Source organism: Branchiostoma belcheri, unplaced genomic scaffold (genome assembly GCF_001625305.1).
Source record: "Branchiostoma belcheri isolate BF01 breed outbred unplaced genomic scaffold, Haploidv18h27 scaffold46, whole genome shotgun sequence".
Lineage (NCBI taxonomy): Eukaryota > Metazoa > Chordata > Leptocardii > Amphioxiformes > Branchiostomatidae > Branchiostoma > Branchiostoma belcheri.
This window is the reverse complement of record NW_017804087.1, coordinates 2,003,669-2,019,216: the sequence shown is the minus strand read 5'-3', so window position 1 is coordinate 2,019,216 and position 15,548 is coordinate 2,003,669. Positions and strand designations below refer to the sequence as shown.

The following is a 15,548-nucleotide window of genomic DNA, read 5'->3' as shown; positions in this document are numbered from 1 at the left end:
CAACGTCATGACTACAGGGGAACCAGCCACTACCGACAACGTCATGACTACAGGGGAACCAGCCACTACCAACAACGTCAAAACTACTCCAGAACCAGCCACTACCAACAACGTCATGACCACAGGGAACCGGCCACTACCAACAACGTCATGACTACAGGGGAACCAGCCACTACAAACAACGTCATGACTACTGCAGAACCAGCCACTATCGACAACGTCATGACTACTGCAGAACCGGCCACTACTAACAACGTCATAAGTACTGCAGAACCAGCCACTACCAACAACGTCATAAGTACTGCAGAACCAGCCACTACCAACAACGTCATGACTACAGGGGAACCAGCCACTACCAACAACGTCATGACTACAGGGGAACCAGCCACTACAAACAACGTCATAACTACAGAGGAACCAGCCACTACCAACAACGTCATAACTACTGCAGAACCAGTCACTACAAACAACGTCATAACTACTGCAGAACCAGCCACTACCAACAACGTCATAACTACTGCTCAACCGGCCACTACCAACAACGTCATAACTACTGTAGAACCAGTCACTACCAACAACGTCATGACTACTGCAGAACCAGCCACTACCAACAACGTCATAACTACTGCAGAACCTGCCACTACCAACAACGTCATGACTACTGCAGAACCGGCCACTACCAACAATGTCATGACTACTGCAGACCCGGCCACTACCAAAAACGTCATGACTACTGCAGAACCAGCCACTACCGACAACGTCATGACTACAGGGGAACCAGCTACTACCGACAACATCATGACTACTGCAGAACCAGCCTCTACCAACAACGTCATGACTACTGCAGAACCGGCCACTACCAACAACGTCATGACTACTGCAGAACCAGCCACTACCGACAACGTCATGACTACAGGGGAACCAGCCACTACCGACAACGTCATGACTACAGGGACCAGCCACTACCGACAACGTCATAACTACTGCAGAACCAGCCACTACCAACAACGTCATGACTACTGCAGAACCGGCCACTACCAACAACGTCATGACTACTGCAGAACCAGCCACTACCAAGAACGTCATAACTACTGCAGAACCGGCCACTTTAACGGCTGTAGTTACAGGGACACAATTAACAACTGAAGAAATCACAACTACCACAGACATGCCCACAACAAGTGATTTAACAACTGAAGAAATCACAACTACAACAGAACTGACCTCTACAAGTGATTTAACAACTGAAGGAAGCGCAACTGAAGCCACTATGGCTGTTACAAGTGTCACAAGCCCCAATGAGCCTCCAGTTTCAAATCCACCAGGTAAATCATACATTTATTAATGACCAATATAAAATAATTATTATGATATACTTGTAAAGGTGTAAAGTTAGAACACTTGGCCGAACCGTTGTATTCTCTTAATTTGGAACGTCATGTCACTGAGATTATTTTTCTTCACTTTTCTTTCTCTCTTTTTATACACAGTTATCATCACTGTCCCTGAAGAGGTGCCCATCAACAATCACATAAGTATGTATTAATGTGACACGGCTATATTCTAACCGCATTTTTTAAATTCTTGTTCTGCTTATTTAATCCAACAGTTTTTCCAAAAGAGAGATTGCTAATATCATGTTATTGAAAATCATTTACTATTGGCATATACTAAATGGAATTATAATTGTTACTGAATTTGATGATAATGCATGTTAGAACGATTTGAACAAAAGAAATGGATTTATTTATTTGTGTGTGATGTTTGTATTTGCGTTGACAGATATAACAGCGGTCATTGCAGTCATCAATGTGGTGATAGTTCCCGTTCAATTTTCCATGGAGTTTCCAGTGTCTTTGGCGAGCATTCCGGATTTGTTTTCTTTGATATTCCGTGAACAGGTAAGGCCACGGAAGCAATGTTATCATACTGGAAATAACAACTGGTATTATGCAGAAAATCAAATACTGTAAACACTTTCTTTTTATTACAAGACAGTTAAACTTGACTCATGGTTGCAATAGGGAGATTAATTTTGCTACAATTTTTTCTCCAGATTAGGCCATACTACGTGAACACCGAAGGGTACCAGGGCATAGAAGTAACAACAGTTAGGTAGGATGTCTTATGTTGTAATACAGCAGTAATAACTAGCTAACTAATTATGTGTTTTTCTATAATGTGCTAATGTAAACAATAGCCTGGATTATAACATTACCATAACACTCCTGGCCAATCTGGTTAAACAAGAAAAAATTCATTCCATTACACACAAATTATACAGTGATGAAATTTTCAGCGATCACTGTCGCCTTCATCAGGATAACTAATGACCAATCACTTCACAACGTGATCTCGCGAGAGTTACGGTTACAAACACGTGACCTTATTCACACGAGACTTAAGATAAAAGCATCTTAATTTGTCCCCCGTCGCAGACAAGTAAACACTGTAAGAAGGCGGCGAGATACGGGAAGCACTGCTGTAGACTATGAAGTCATGTATGACTACAAAAAGCTGGAAGAAGCTGGAGGCGTGAAGACTGTTACCAGCCAACTCGAGGAAGACGTGAGGGCAGGACACTTTAATGTTAGCGACGTGAAACCTACCTCGGACTCACTGACACATTCAACTGAAGAAGGTAATAACTCTGCAAACACTCCACATTAAGACTATCAACATTAAAAAATTAGGGCCAAACCCTATTGCTTAGCAAAGTGGCACTCCCAACCAGGCAAAGTATCTTGCTTCTTGATTTGCAACTAAATCTGTTGTATAAGAAATTGGTTAGCATATTGATCGTACTGAAATTTGCCCTGAAGGTTGTCGTATTCGTTAAATGGTCCAAATTGCCTGACATGTTCCTTGTGTCTTTAGTATTCAGTATCCAGCATTCCTGATACCTTCCATGTTTTTTGAAACCTATATAAAAAAATTCACTGTTGCTTCAACAGAAATTAGAGAAGCTGCCGTCAAAGTAGTACTGGAACAGGTTGCTGAAAAACCAGATCTGATTGAAGGGGGGCTGTGTGCCGTCGCCAATTGCCCGAATGGATACGAATGTAAACAAGACGAAACTACTGGTACCGCTGTCTGTGCTACAAAGTGTACAAAAGGTTATTGTCACAACAACGGTACCTGTTTTCACACGGAGAACCAACCTGTTTACTGCAGGTGGGTACAATAGGGTTTGTTGGCACAGAGCTGCGTTAATCTAATTATATCCATCCATCCATCCATCTATCTATCTATCCATAGATCTATCGATCTATATCTATCCATCTACTAGTATCTCTATCTAGCTATATCTATCTATATCTGTCTATATCTATCTATCTATCTATCTATTTATCTAGTAGTATCTAACTATTCAAGTTGGTATCTAATACCTAATATTATAGACAATATCCACCTGTAGTTATACGAGTTTCTCTCTCTACAAACTTTTAAGCTTCAGCTAAAACAAGAGAAAATCCCAATCGTAAAAATTTGTGTTTGGGTGACATTAAGATATTGAATACTGCATTTCATAGCTCCTACCGTGTTTTTGCTGATACATTGTCATCAAACTCCTCTGTTAAAAATCCCGTTTGTAAAACATCAACCTTTCTGTTGTCCACAAAAAGTTGCAATTTTGATCCTACCGGGTTCTACGTGGGAGCCAAGTGTGAGTTCTACGCCTCTCAAGCCTGGGTCATCGGCGTGTCTGTTGGAGTAGGGGGCTTCCTGATCATCATCATCATTGTCGTGTCTGTCTGTAGATGCCGTCGCGATGGCAAAAAGGATACACCCGCAGACGCGTAAGTAGTGGAAATTTTTCAGAAAAATATGACAAAGAGTGCCACTTTGAGTCGCATCATCAGCTATATGCGCCGCGCCGCGTGTCTGCGAAGTTGGTGTGTTACGCCGAAGGGCGGTTAAACCGGCTATACTGATACAGAATGATATATATATATATACCATACTCTATGATATACTGAACCACAACGCGCGCGAAATTGTGTATATATATTTCAGTATAAAGAGATGTGTCGTATACAGAAGTTTTTACAGACAGTAGTTGTCTGTTCCCTATTATTGTATTGTATTGTATCGTATAGTATCTTTGTGAAAGCAATTACTATGTATAAACCTTTAAGGGCCCGGAAAGAGGTCGAAGCTCATTGGTTATCTCCTAAGAGACAACAGGCGCGTGATGAGAGTTTTGCGGAGGAACTGCCACTGTACACGTGAGTTAAAATGCCACAGGAACTTTAGGAAATAAAGATAAATGTACTATTTTTGCCCATATCATAGTGTATACGTATTATAGCTCATCTTTGATCTTAAGATATCTGAGATAAAAAATAAATTGTGAGGAAACGTATGTCCTTAGTAAATTTAGTATAAATCTTGTTTAGTGTTGACTCGGTGTAATATCGTATATTATGATCTTGATATTGACACTACTTCCACACGATTTAACTCAATGAATTGTACTGTTTTACAGCATTGCGAACAGGAAAAGCAAGTCCAAAGGAAGGACCAACCCGGACCCAGCGTCTATCATCTACGGCGAGGAGCAGATGCTGGGAATACACGCCCTGTCCGATCCTCAGGCCACCAACAACTACAGAACAGGCTGGCAGCCTAGACTGCAGCATATTCCAACGGACAAGGTAAGTATCTTTTGATGCAATATTAGGAAATGGATACAGCGATTAAAAGCTGGCTTGCAAGCCGTAATAGTAGGAACACGAAAGCATCCTATGTTCTGATCATGACCACTTCTAGCGGCAGTTCTAAGTAGATTGTAATGATATTAGATATCATCGGCCATAGGTTTCTGTAATACATGTAACTACAAAAAAAGGGGAAATAAAACAGATTCAGACACATAAACATCCCTATCTATTAACACAAGCCACTATTTTGAATTTTTCTTAAATCATTGCAACAATGATTGGCAAATGGCCATCTTTTGTGGTCATCCAAGCTGTCCTTTTTCTAACGAAGTTAAACCGTTATCAGGAACTGAAGATCCCCCGTCCTGGACTGTACGAGAGAAAGAACAACTACTGGCGACCCATCGTGAGTAGTTTATGTTATTGTGTCAATAGGTTAAATCTTAAGAATGGAACATTTTTACGGTCCATTTTCAAAGGACAGCAAGTAGAACGTAGACCATAGATTTGAACATTTATCCTCTGTTCTATATCTTGTTATCATTATAAGTGAACCGCGAATGGTTTGGTAAGTTGTCTGCATGCTACGTATGAACTGAAAACTGTTGATAAAATGTGATTCAATAATACAAACCTTCAGTTGGTGTAAACAGTTGTTCTCATGGCAACGACGATAATTCAACGTGATAATTAGCATTTCTTGTTGACTTTCAGGATGGGAGAATATCGGTGTCATCTACGTAAAAATTGTATCTATTTTGAGATTTTGAGACAAACGGCAGGACGTGAGCGAATGTCGCATAGAGGGTAGAGTTATGATTGACAAAGAAAGAACCTACCCATTTCTTAACTAAACAATCTCGGGGAAAACAAATATGAAAATCATAAGAGGAAATGTATAGTGTACCAGCTAAATATTGGATCTTGTCATCATGTTTGCAGTGGTTTGTTTCGGTTGAAAATATATTTTGCTTAGTTTTGTTCTTGTATACGTTCATGTGTGGATTAGATTTAATTTATAAGAAGCTGTACATTGGCTTTTACACGACATGTAAAGACACAGTTACCTCATGATAGAAACAAAAAATAGAATCTTTATATATTCTATGTATTAGAGGTTTTGAAGCTTCAATATTTTGTTGACTTATAGTTTTTATCCCCCCTTGATAGTGCATATTACGAAGTGTAACATTATAAAGTGTTATCAAAATAAAATGGTATATCTTACAACCACCATGTGTCGAAAGTCTCACTTATTCATGAAACATACCTTCCACCTCCAGACTACAACGTTATACACTTCGTCTAACAACCTCACATACAATTACTCTATTTACAGTACCCTCTTTGAGCATATTGTCCATACTTCTCAGGTTACCAATATATAATGCACTGTTGCTGCTTTGAGTAGCCCGGCCACGGACAAAATTACTGTGTGACTTCTTTACAGGATCACCCGTGTATCTCAATCAATACAGTCTGTACTTTAAATACTGTAAATGATCTTTAGGCCACAGCAGGTAAATTTTATGGATGACATCCTCCACAGACTCCGAATCTAATGCGAGTGGGCGAAAAAAAAACAAGGCGGGCCGAAAAAAACAAGGTTCCTACATTTTTAAATTTTGACTCAATCATTGTATGAATGGTTTTGATTCATTGGGAACATCACATATACACAGCCAACATCACATATCACTGCATCAAAGTAAGAAGCAAAACATTGAATCAGAGCCTTTTCTTGTCTCCTCTCTTTATAGTTATCTGCCATACACCTTCCGGCTTGTCAACAGACATCTTTGCACATTTTCGGCATGGTGACCACTGTCAGAAGGCAACGAAATTTCTTGTGTTTTTTTTCAAAATCTGGCGAAAATTAATGCGCGCGCTTATGTCATCCATAAAAATTACTTGCTGTGGCCTTAGTTGAAATGTGTCCTGCAGACCGTTGCTATTGAAATGCGAGTAATGTTTTGAATGCCAACGCCATTGAAGAAAAGTCGTTCGAGTAAACATTACTTCCTCACATTTTGTTTACCTTCGTGCTTAGCTGAGCATATGAGGTACGGAAGTTATGAATACCCCTGAGTTAATTGGAATGAAAATCGTGTTGATATACAGTGTATACAGAGAAAAAGCAGCGTAATCTAATTACGTCTAAAAGGATGGGGAAAGAAAGAGCCCGCCAGAACGAGAAAATAAGTACATTGGCACAGTAAGTATCAAAACGTTTTAGAAGCAAAAAGTTCATGTAATTAAACCATTGAAAATGTACATCAATGGCCAATTTATTCTTTACATACTACAAAGAAAAAAGGAAGCACTAGTACTACAGGTAAGTGATGGAACAATGGTAAATGCCACAACGATATTTGTCAATCCCAACTTTTAATTAAATGAGGCCTTTTAGTCTTTTAGAAAGTCGCTATGAAACGTTTTGATAAGCCAGACTCGCTTAAAATGTGCTTCCATTAATTAAGCCTACAAGAGAAGTGCGGGGTCAATGTACCTGTTTGAAAATATTTGCTCTTTTGTAATGTTTGCTCCAGCTCAATACGTCAAAAGGGAAGTGACGAGAATGGCAAGAAAAAGTGCCCCTGTTTCTATGGTCAACACAATGCCATGGTGTTTTGAAGGGACAACAGCATATATCCGTCTTCCTCATATATCTAGTACATAATAAACTAGTTTAATCCTAGCCTAATGCGAAGACTTTTCTAGTGGCCTGCGTTTGTTTCTATGAGCGCAACCGTTTCTTTTTGCTGAGAGAGCTGTATCGGATGTAGGGCTGTATTGGGGGATAGCTGTATTGGCGGCTGGAAAAATGCAAGTAGACTTTTCCCAGCAGCCAATACAGCAATCCCCCTGATATAGCCCTTTCCTAGATACAACTCTTCCACCGGGAAGCGCGCTCATAGAATCAAACGCAGGCCACTAGAAACGTCTGCACATGAGACTAACTCAGAAATGTCCTTATAAATTCTAACGAGACATTGTTGACATTACGTACACGGGACACCTCCTTCAGTCCACCTCTAAGTGCTTGTCAGCGCCCTTCGTTATTTGTTGATAGATTTTACCCAAAAGAACTTCCGAAGCAGAAATTCTGTTTGTGGCCCAACAAAGGCCGGAGCTAAGTGACTTTATAACGGCCTTTAGTTTTGCCAAAAACCTCATTCGGTTGTCTACAAAAATGCTACATGCAAGATTTTCTTTTCCAAACACTCAAAAGCCCTTTCCTTGTGTTTTAAACACCCCCTTTCTCCTGTTTCATAATTTCTTTACACCTGGACATGTACTAAGTGTACACAACCAAACAGAAAAACCCAAAACAATTTTAAGTTTAAAACTGTTATATATAGCCGTGAAAGAATTCGTCCTTAGTGAAATAACCAGCAATACACAATAAAGCATGTTTACACAAAACTATAACTGTAAACTGTAACTTGATATGGAGTTCAATTGGGAGGTGACGTAATTTGTTCTGTTTTGTGCGCACACGTTAGACAATTAAGGTATGTTGAAAACTGAAATAATTCAAGTTTGTACCACAAACGTAATTCCGTTGCTATCAACGACGGAGGATGTGTGAAGAGGGGAGTTATGTGTGAAACGCTATCAAATATCATCTAGATCTTGTAGGTTGATATGAACTTGTTCCCAGAACATATCTAGATTACTGTAATTGCACAGTACAAAGCACCACTCTCCTGATCAAATATATATGCCAAAGTGGCAATGACAGGTACCGATTTCAAAACTTCCTCTCCCCAAAGAACACTACACCAGTTTTTTACTTAAAAACTTTGAAGTCAAGAATGTCTTCGCAAACACAAAATTTTGACGGACAAATTATCTTAACGGTCTTGAAAATTCCCTTCTAGAAACATTTAAGTACAATTTAGATACACAAGGAGTAAAACAAACCAATGTGTTGAGGAGGAGACATTGACACTCTGCGAAGGTCCCCTAACGGGAAGAAAACACCTGTATGACGACCAGACCCCCGGCTCAGGTTGGACGGCGCCCAGGACAGGTCAGCCGTATCCAAGCCTTCGTGCCTCTACCTGGCGGACGGAACTTTCTCTTAAGGGCGAACTTTCCCTTTTTGGCGTCCTTAAGTCCATTTACTTTTTGTGAAATCGTGAAACACACAGAAAGGGCTAGTAATTGGAGTTAGCCGTCACATAGGAGGGAATTTTCAAGGCTGTTGTGCTCCAATCCCACCAGGAAATGGACAACAAAGTCACTTCCTCCTTCATAGTCGCCGCCATTCTTTGTGGTAAGTTCGATTCTACTTAACAGTACTCGGATGTATATATGCTACAACGTTAAAGGCATTTTTGACAGCTATTATAAATTTGTTCATGTAATGCTAAGGTTTGACAGGCTCTTGACGGTTGCTATGAGTTCACGTTCATTGCCATCTATTGACACAAAGGACATTTTGTACCTTGTGTCGTGCTAAAATGAGGTAGAATTAAAAACTAGTTAACTGTGTCGATCCCGTCCTTTTGTTTTAACCCGTAGATAGTCAATTGTTTATTGACTGTGACTTTCCTCTTATTCTTAAATATAGGTAGAGTCTATACTGTGTAAAAGAAGACAAATCGTTGTACAAGTTTGTTGTAATCAACGAAATAGATCCGAAGTTATGTTGTGGGATCCTGTCCTTTTGTTTTTACCCGTAGATAGCCAATTGTTTATTGACTGTGACTTTCCTCTTATTCTTAAGTGCTGGGGTGCGTCTTTACTGCGTAAAAGTAGTCAAATCGCTGTACAAGTTTGCTGTAATCAAAGAAATAGATCCGAAGCTATGTTGTAACTGAAGACGAGACGGCCCAATGTTGTGGCTTCTTGTTCAATGCCGTTAAGGTTTACATAGTTCTGCTTTTAGGTGCTGTCGACTGTGTAACGCATTAATTGGTTGGTTAAAGTTGGTGGGGTACCGGGATCGAATTTCTGTCCTAGTGTACGGTTGTTGGTTTTTCTTGGAAAAGAAGTATTCCTACACCGTGCCCATAGAAAATGTTTATAGTCATAGTAACTATAAACTTCCTATTATTTTACGTTATGTCGGCAACCTGTGGCATCTCAATGACTTTAAACGGTAACAAAAAGCCGATTCACTTAAACATTCATCTGTTACGCGTGAAGTGGCGTATTGAAAAACTTCCGCTGAACTGAACAATATAGTCAATATTGAGTCGTGCTTGTAACAGGAGCAAAAACACGAACAGCGGTGGAATGATCTGTTTCCATACCAGAAAACGGAACAGGTCCTCGGTCGCGTAACACTGCATTTGAAAGTACACCTGTAGTAAAAAACATATACCGAAAATCCATTTGACATTGTTTATCAATTATGTGGTTTCAATGTAGGGGGGGGGGTCTGGTAGCTTTAGACAGCGTTAACTTTATTACCTAAAAGAATTTAGATATCAAACCCATCACCATTGCCATCAAGAGTTCAAAAGCAAATCAGTTGTAAATAACTCTTTTATTGTTACTCCTTATCACACAGTTTATAGTGTTTACCTTATTTGCAGTTGCTATGAGTGGATATAGTATTACTCTAACTCTCAAAGGAATTCCCCTCTGTAGCGTTGTATGTAAATAGACAAGGTCTTACTACAGGAAATAGCCCTCTCAAGATATTCTTATAGTATACTAGACCCTAATAATGCTAACAATAAAGGTTAAATTATTGTTCACTATACTTGGTGAAGTAATAAGATGTCACACTTGCTGGGTCGTTTCTGATTCCTCTTAGTTCAATGGGGGAAGAAAGGTGTTCATGGAATTGTTAGGCAGTGTATACAGTTCCGCAGAAGCTGGGGGGGGGGGGTTGTATACCAAACAAATGACAATATGTCTGGCACTTGTACTTGGAAAAGGTGTGGCTGAGGCATAGATAGCTACCACTACCCCATTCATGTTAAGTCAAGCCTTGTAGACTGGGACTTGATGCCACCAAGTACAGTAGGGGCATCCTCACTAAATAGCTTTAAATACTGCTTAGAGCTTAGGCTTATATGTACATGTTGTTTGGTGTAACATAGCCAGCTGCTGCTGTGCTGCATGCCTGTGAAGCTGATGTGTTACACTGAGGGGTGGTTATGTAGGCTATACAGATACAATATAGATTCTGACGTCTGTACAGATTAAAAATACCAGACTTAACTACCAGTACCTCACTCTGTGCACATCAGAACTAAAAGTCATCACATCAAAGTTATTAGAAGTAATGAAGTAGACTTGGTTAAGTGACCTGTAGAGGCTGTGTATATAGGTCAAGTATGTTGTGCCCAAGGGAAAAGCACAAACAAATTTACTTCCTTGACTAAGATGAAAACTTGTACCTAGCTACAATTTTGGATGTCCTTGTGGGTGGGATGTAAAGCTAGTGTGTTAGTTACCTGATAGCAGTTGCCAGTTATGCGCGAAAAAAACAAACAACACAACAAAATGTATTCAGGCCCATTGAATGGATTATGTTGGTAAAATTGACTCCCCATTTTCCTCACTAGAGCTGCTAATTGTATTATAACATAGTATATCAACACATACATAAAGAATGTATCACTGAAACATGGCATTAAACATTTGATACTGTAACAATACCTGTGATTATTGCTATTGGTCAAGTCATGGTAAGTTTGATAGTCCGAGTCTATGCACTTATGAAACCACCCGTCATCAAATCATAACAAATATCAAATGGTAAAATCACAGCAATAAGCATTGGATCAATTTGTAACTCATTGATAAAGTAGGTCAAGTGTGTCAACTTATGAGCTACACTGTATATGGCACTTTAAATGTGGTAGAAACATTGCATTGTTATCACAAATAATTACCTTCTTGTCTGTGTGTTAACCCTTTAGTACATATACCATACTATAGTAAACACATCTCACAGGTCCTTGCCTCTTGCAACATGCTAGCAGAAGCATGGATTGATATAATTACTGCAAGATTTTAGGAAGCAGGGATCACATCAAAACTGATAAGAAACCATTATTCAATGCAGTGAACAAAAAAGATAACACACACATATTAATCCAGTATAAGGGCCAGTCCCAGTTATTTATGTGCTAGTCAGAAATACATGCACAGCCCCGAATGGACCTGCACTAGCACCCAGGTGGTATTTTGAGCCAAGGGAAGCAGTTATAATGGTTTTGCATTTCATAGGTGATACAGTCAATGCAGAGACCAAAATACCATGATATACCTACAGTCATAGTACAGGTGGACATCTCATTGACCTGCATATGCCGATGATATTTTGATCCCTGTGTAATATGTAAACAAAGATGTGCAAGTTAAAAATCAGTGTTGAACCCCTGACCTCATTTGTATTACTAGTTGGGCATGGGAGTGTTAGAGCATATTTCCCCATGTAGTAACAATAATCAAAAGTAAAACCTAGAACAAAACGCAATGAATGATGTACTAGAGGGAAACCTTTTTTTGCTTGGGTAGAATAAGGTAATAATGTAAAAAAAAACAGTCATCAGGTTTTCCAATAGTAAAGTAAAACAAAACCTAGAATAGAAAAAGCTGACTATTGTACAGAAATATGATTGAATGCCATGACAGACTTATAGATTTATACATGGCTTGGAAACTGTAGAAAAATGGCAGAAAATGATATGCAGCTAGTTGTTAATGTACATGCAACCAACCATATTTTCTATACTAGAGTTTCAGTATTACAGTATACATTACAATTGTACATTGGAACATAGGAATGACACTTTTTATGGGACAAAATATCACACACAATCTACTGAACAGTGACTGACTCTCATTTAAGGCCATAAACAGGTTCCTTAGCACTAAATACCATCCACAAACGAGCAAACATGCCTGTACTAGGTGCTAAACACCATCCACGCACAGTCAATTGGACCTGCCCTTGGTGCTGAACGCCATCCATGCACATGTAAACATACGCGCGTATAGATAGCAAGCAAAACAACGCGTTCAACGCATAGAAAATACGACAAGGGAACAATGGAAACCACTGAAAATGCAATATCTGAACAAAACAACATGTCAATACACACGTCTGCACTGCTTCCCGTTTTTATAGCCGGCGCAGTGTGTTCTACTTACCCGGTGACTGTTATGGCGGCCCCCCTCCCCACATGCGCTTCTTTCTGTAACAAAAAAAGAAGAAAGTTAGGTCAGAATTTCTGGTTTCTTGAAACTCAGACACTGTCCTATGCACCAATAGTGTTTCTGTCTGAGAAAAAAAGTCAATATGTCGATTTTTTATAGCGAATTCGGGTTTGTTGCAGACGATACAGTGGTGCTCAAGGAGCTGACCTCTGACCTAATTGATCTGAACCCTGACCTAAGTAAATAGAATGGTTGTTTATGTTATCCAAGAAGGTTCGCGGCATGCCGCCGTGCACTTCACGGTAGTGTGGGCCGTGGTAGCGGTGAGTCTTTGTACATAAGCATCAAAAGCATCGTATTTTTTTATGGTAGACAGGATATTGGTTGTGGCTAGAAGTTGTGAAAATTTTCATCTTTATGTCGCGTTTATTTTGAACTGCCAAATGTCATAATGAGCTAGACCATCAGGTTGATTAGCATTCTACGTAACGTTATATTCACTGGTTTGTTTCTCATCATATGATTCAATTTTGATAGCTGGGATTACTGGAACATATGGAGTCACAACAACAACTAGGACAGCAACAACAACTCGTGTGACGTCTGGAGCAACCACAGCATCAAAAGCATCTGGAACATCTGCAATAGCTACAACATCTCCAGCACCAACCACCACCACTATGGGTACATCTAAAGCAACAACAACAGCTATCAGAACATCTGAAGCACCAACCACCACTATGGATACATCTCAAGCACCAGCCACCACCACTATGGATACATCTGAAGCACCAACCACCACTATGGATACATCTCAAGCACCAAGCACCACCATTATGAGTACATCTCAAGCACCAACCATGACTACGGATACATCTCAAGCACCAACCACCACTGTAACAACTATGGATACATCTCAAGCACCAACCACCACAACTATGGATACATCTCATGCACCAACCACCACTATGGGTACATCCGAAGCACCAACCACCACTGTGACAACTATGGATACATCCCAAGCACCAACCACCACTATGGATACATCTCAAGCACCAACCACCACTATGGATGCATCTCAAGCACCAACCACCACTATGGAAACATCTCAAGCACCAACCACCACTATGGATACATCTCAAGCACCAAGCTACCACTATGGATACATCTCAAGCACCAACCACCACTGTGACAACTATGGATACATCTCAAGCACCAACCACCACTATGGATACATCTCAAGCACCAACCACCACTGTGACAACTATGGATACATCCCAAGCACCAACCACCACTATGGGTACATCTGAAGCACCAACCACCACTATGGGTACATCTCAAGCACCAACCACCACTGTGACAACTATGGATACATCCCAAGCACCAACCACAACTATGGATACATCTCAAGCACCAACCACCACCACTATGAATACATCTCAAGCACCAACTGACACTATGGGTACATCTGAAGCACCAACCACCACTATGGGTACATCTCAAGCACCAACCACCACTATGGATACATCCGAAGCACCAACCACCACTGTGACAATTATGGATACATCCCAAGCACAACCACCACTATGGGGTACATCTGAAGCACCAACCACCACTATGGGGTACATCTCAAGCACCACCCACCACTGTGACAACTATGGATACATCCCAAGCACCAACCACCACTATGGATACATCTCAAGCACCAACCACCAATATGGATACATCTCAAGCACCAACCACCACCACTATGAATACATCTCAAGCACCAACTGACACTATGGGTACATCTGAAGCACCAACCACCACTATGGGTACATCTCAAGCACCAACCACCACTATGGATACATCCAAAGCACCAACCACCACTGTGACAACTATGGATACATCCCAAGCACCAACCACCACTATGGATACATCCCAAGCACCAACCACCACTATGGATACATCTCAAGCACCAACCACCACTATGTATACATCTCAAGCACCAACCACCACTGTGACAACTATGGATACATCTCAAGCACCAACCACCACAACTATGGATACATCTCATGCACCAACCACCACTATGGATACATCCCAAGCACCAACCACCACTATGGAAACATCTCAAGCACCAACCACCACTATGGGTACATCTCAAGCACCAACCACCACTATGGATACATCTGAAGCACCAACCACCACTATGGGTACATCTCAAGCACCAACCACCACTGTGACAACTATGGATACATCTCAAGCACCAACCACCACTATGGATACATCTCAAGCACCAACCACCACTGTGACAACTATGGATACATCCCAAGCACCAACCACCACTATGGGTACATCTGAAGCACCAACCACCACTATGTATACATCTCAAGCACCAACCACCACTGTGACAACTATGGATACATCTCAAGCACCAACCACCACAACTATGGATACATCTCATGCACCAACCACCACTATGGATACATCCCAAGCACCAACCACCACTATGGATACATCTCAAGCACCAACCACCACTATGGATACATCTCAAGCACCAACCACCACTGTGACAACTATGGATACATCTCAAGCACCAACCACCACAACTATGGATACATCTCAAGCACCAACCACCACTATGGGTACATCTCAAGCACCAACCACCACTGTGACAACTATGGATACATCCCAAGCACCAACCACCACAACTATGGATACATCTCAAGCACCAACCACCACCATTATGAGTACATCTCAAGCAACAACCAC

At 40.6% G+C, this 15,548-nt stretch overlaps 1 protein-coding gene and 1 long non-coding RNA gene across 2 annotated transcripts in view; both read left to right on the top strand.

Moving 5' to 3' along the window:
* LOC109478924 (cell wall protein DAN4-like) overlaps window positions 1–154 on the top strand; it is a 3,775-nt gene extending 3,621 nt beyond the window's left edge. The window contains exon 2 of the mRNA XM_019780731.1: window positions 18–154. Coding sequence (XP_019636290.1) covers window positions 18–154 — 137 coding nt within the window. The remainder of the gene's footprint in view (window positions 1–17) is intronic.
* Window positions 155–2,079: 1,925 nt separating this feature from the next.
* LOC109479032 lies at window positions 2,080–3,168 on the top strand. Its single transcript, XR_002140768.1, has 3 exons — window positions 2,080–2,115; window positions 2,439–2,641; window positions 2,955–3,168. It is a non-coding gene; the product is annotated as an uncharacterized LOC109479032 (long non-coding RNA).
* Window positions 3,169–15,548: the final 12,380 nt, after the last annotated feature.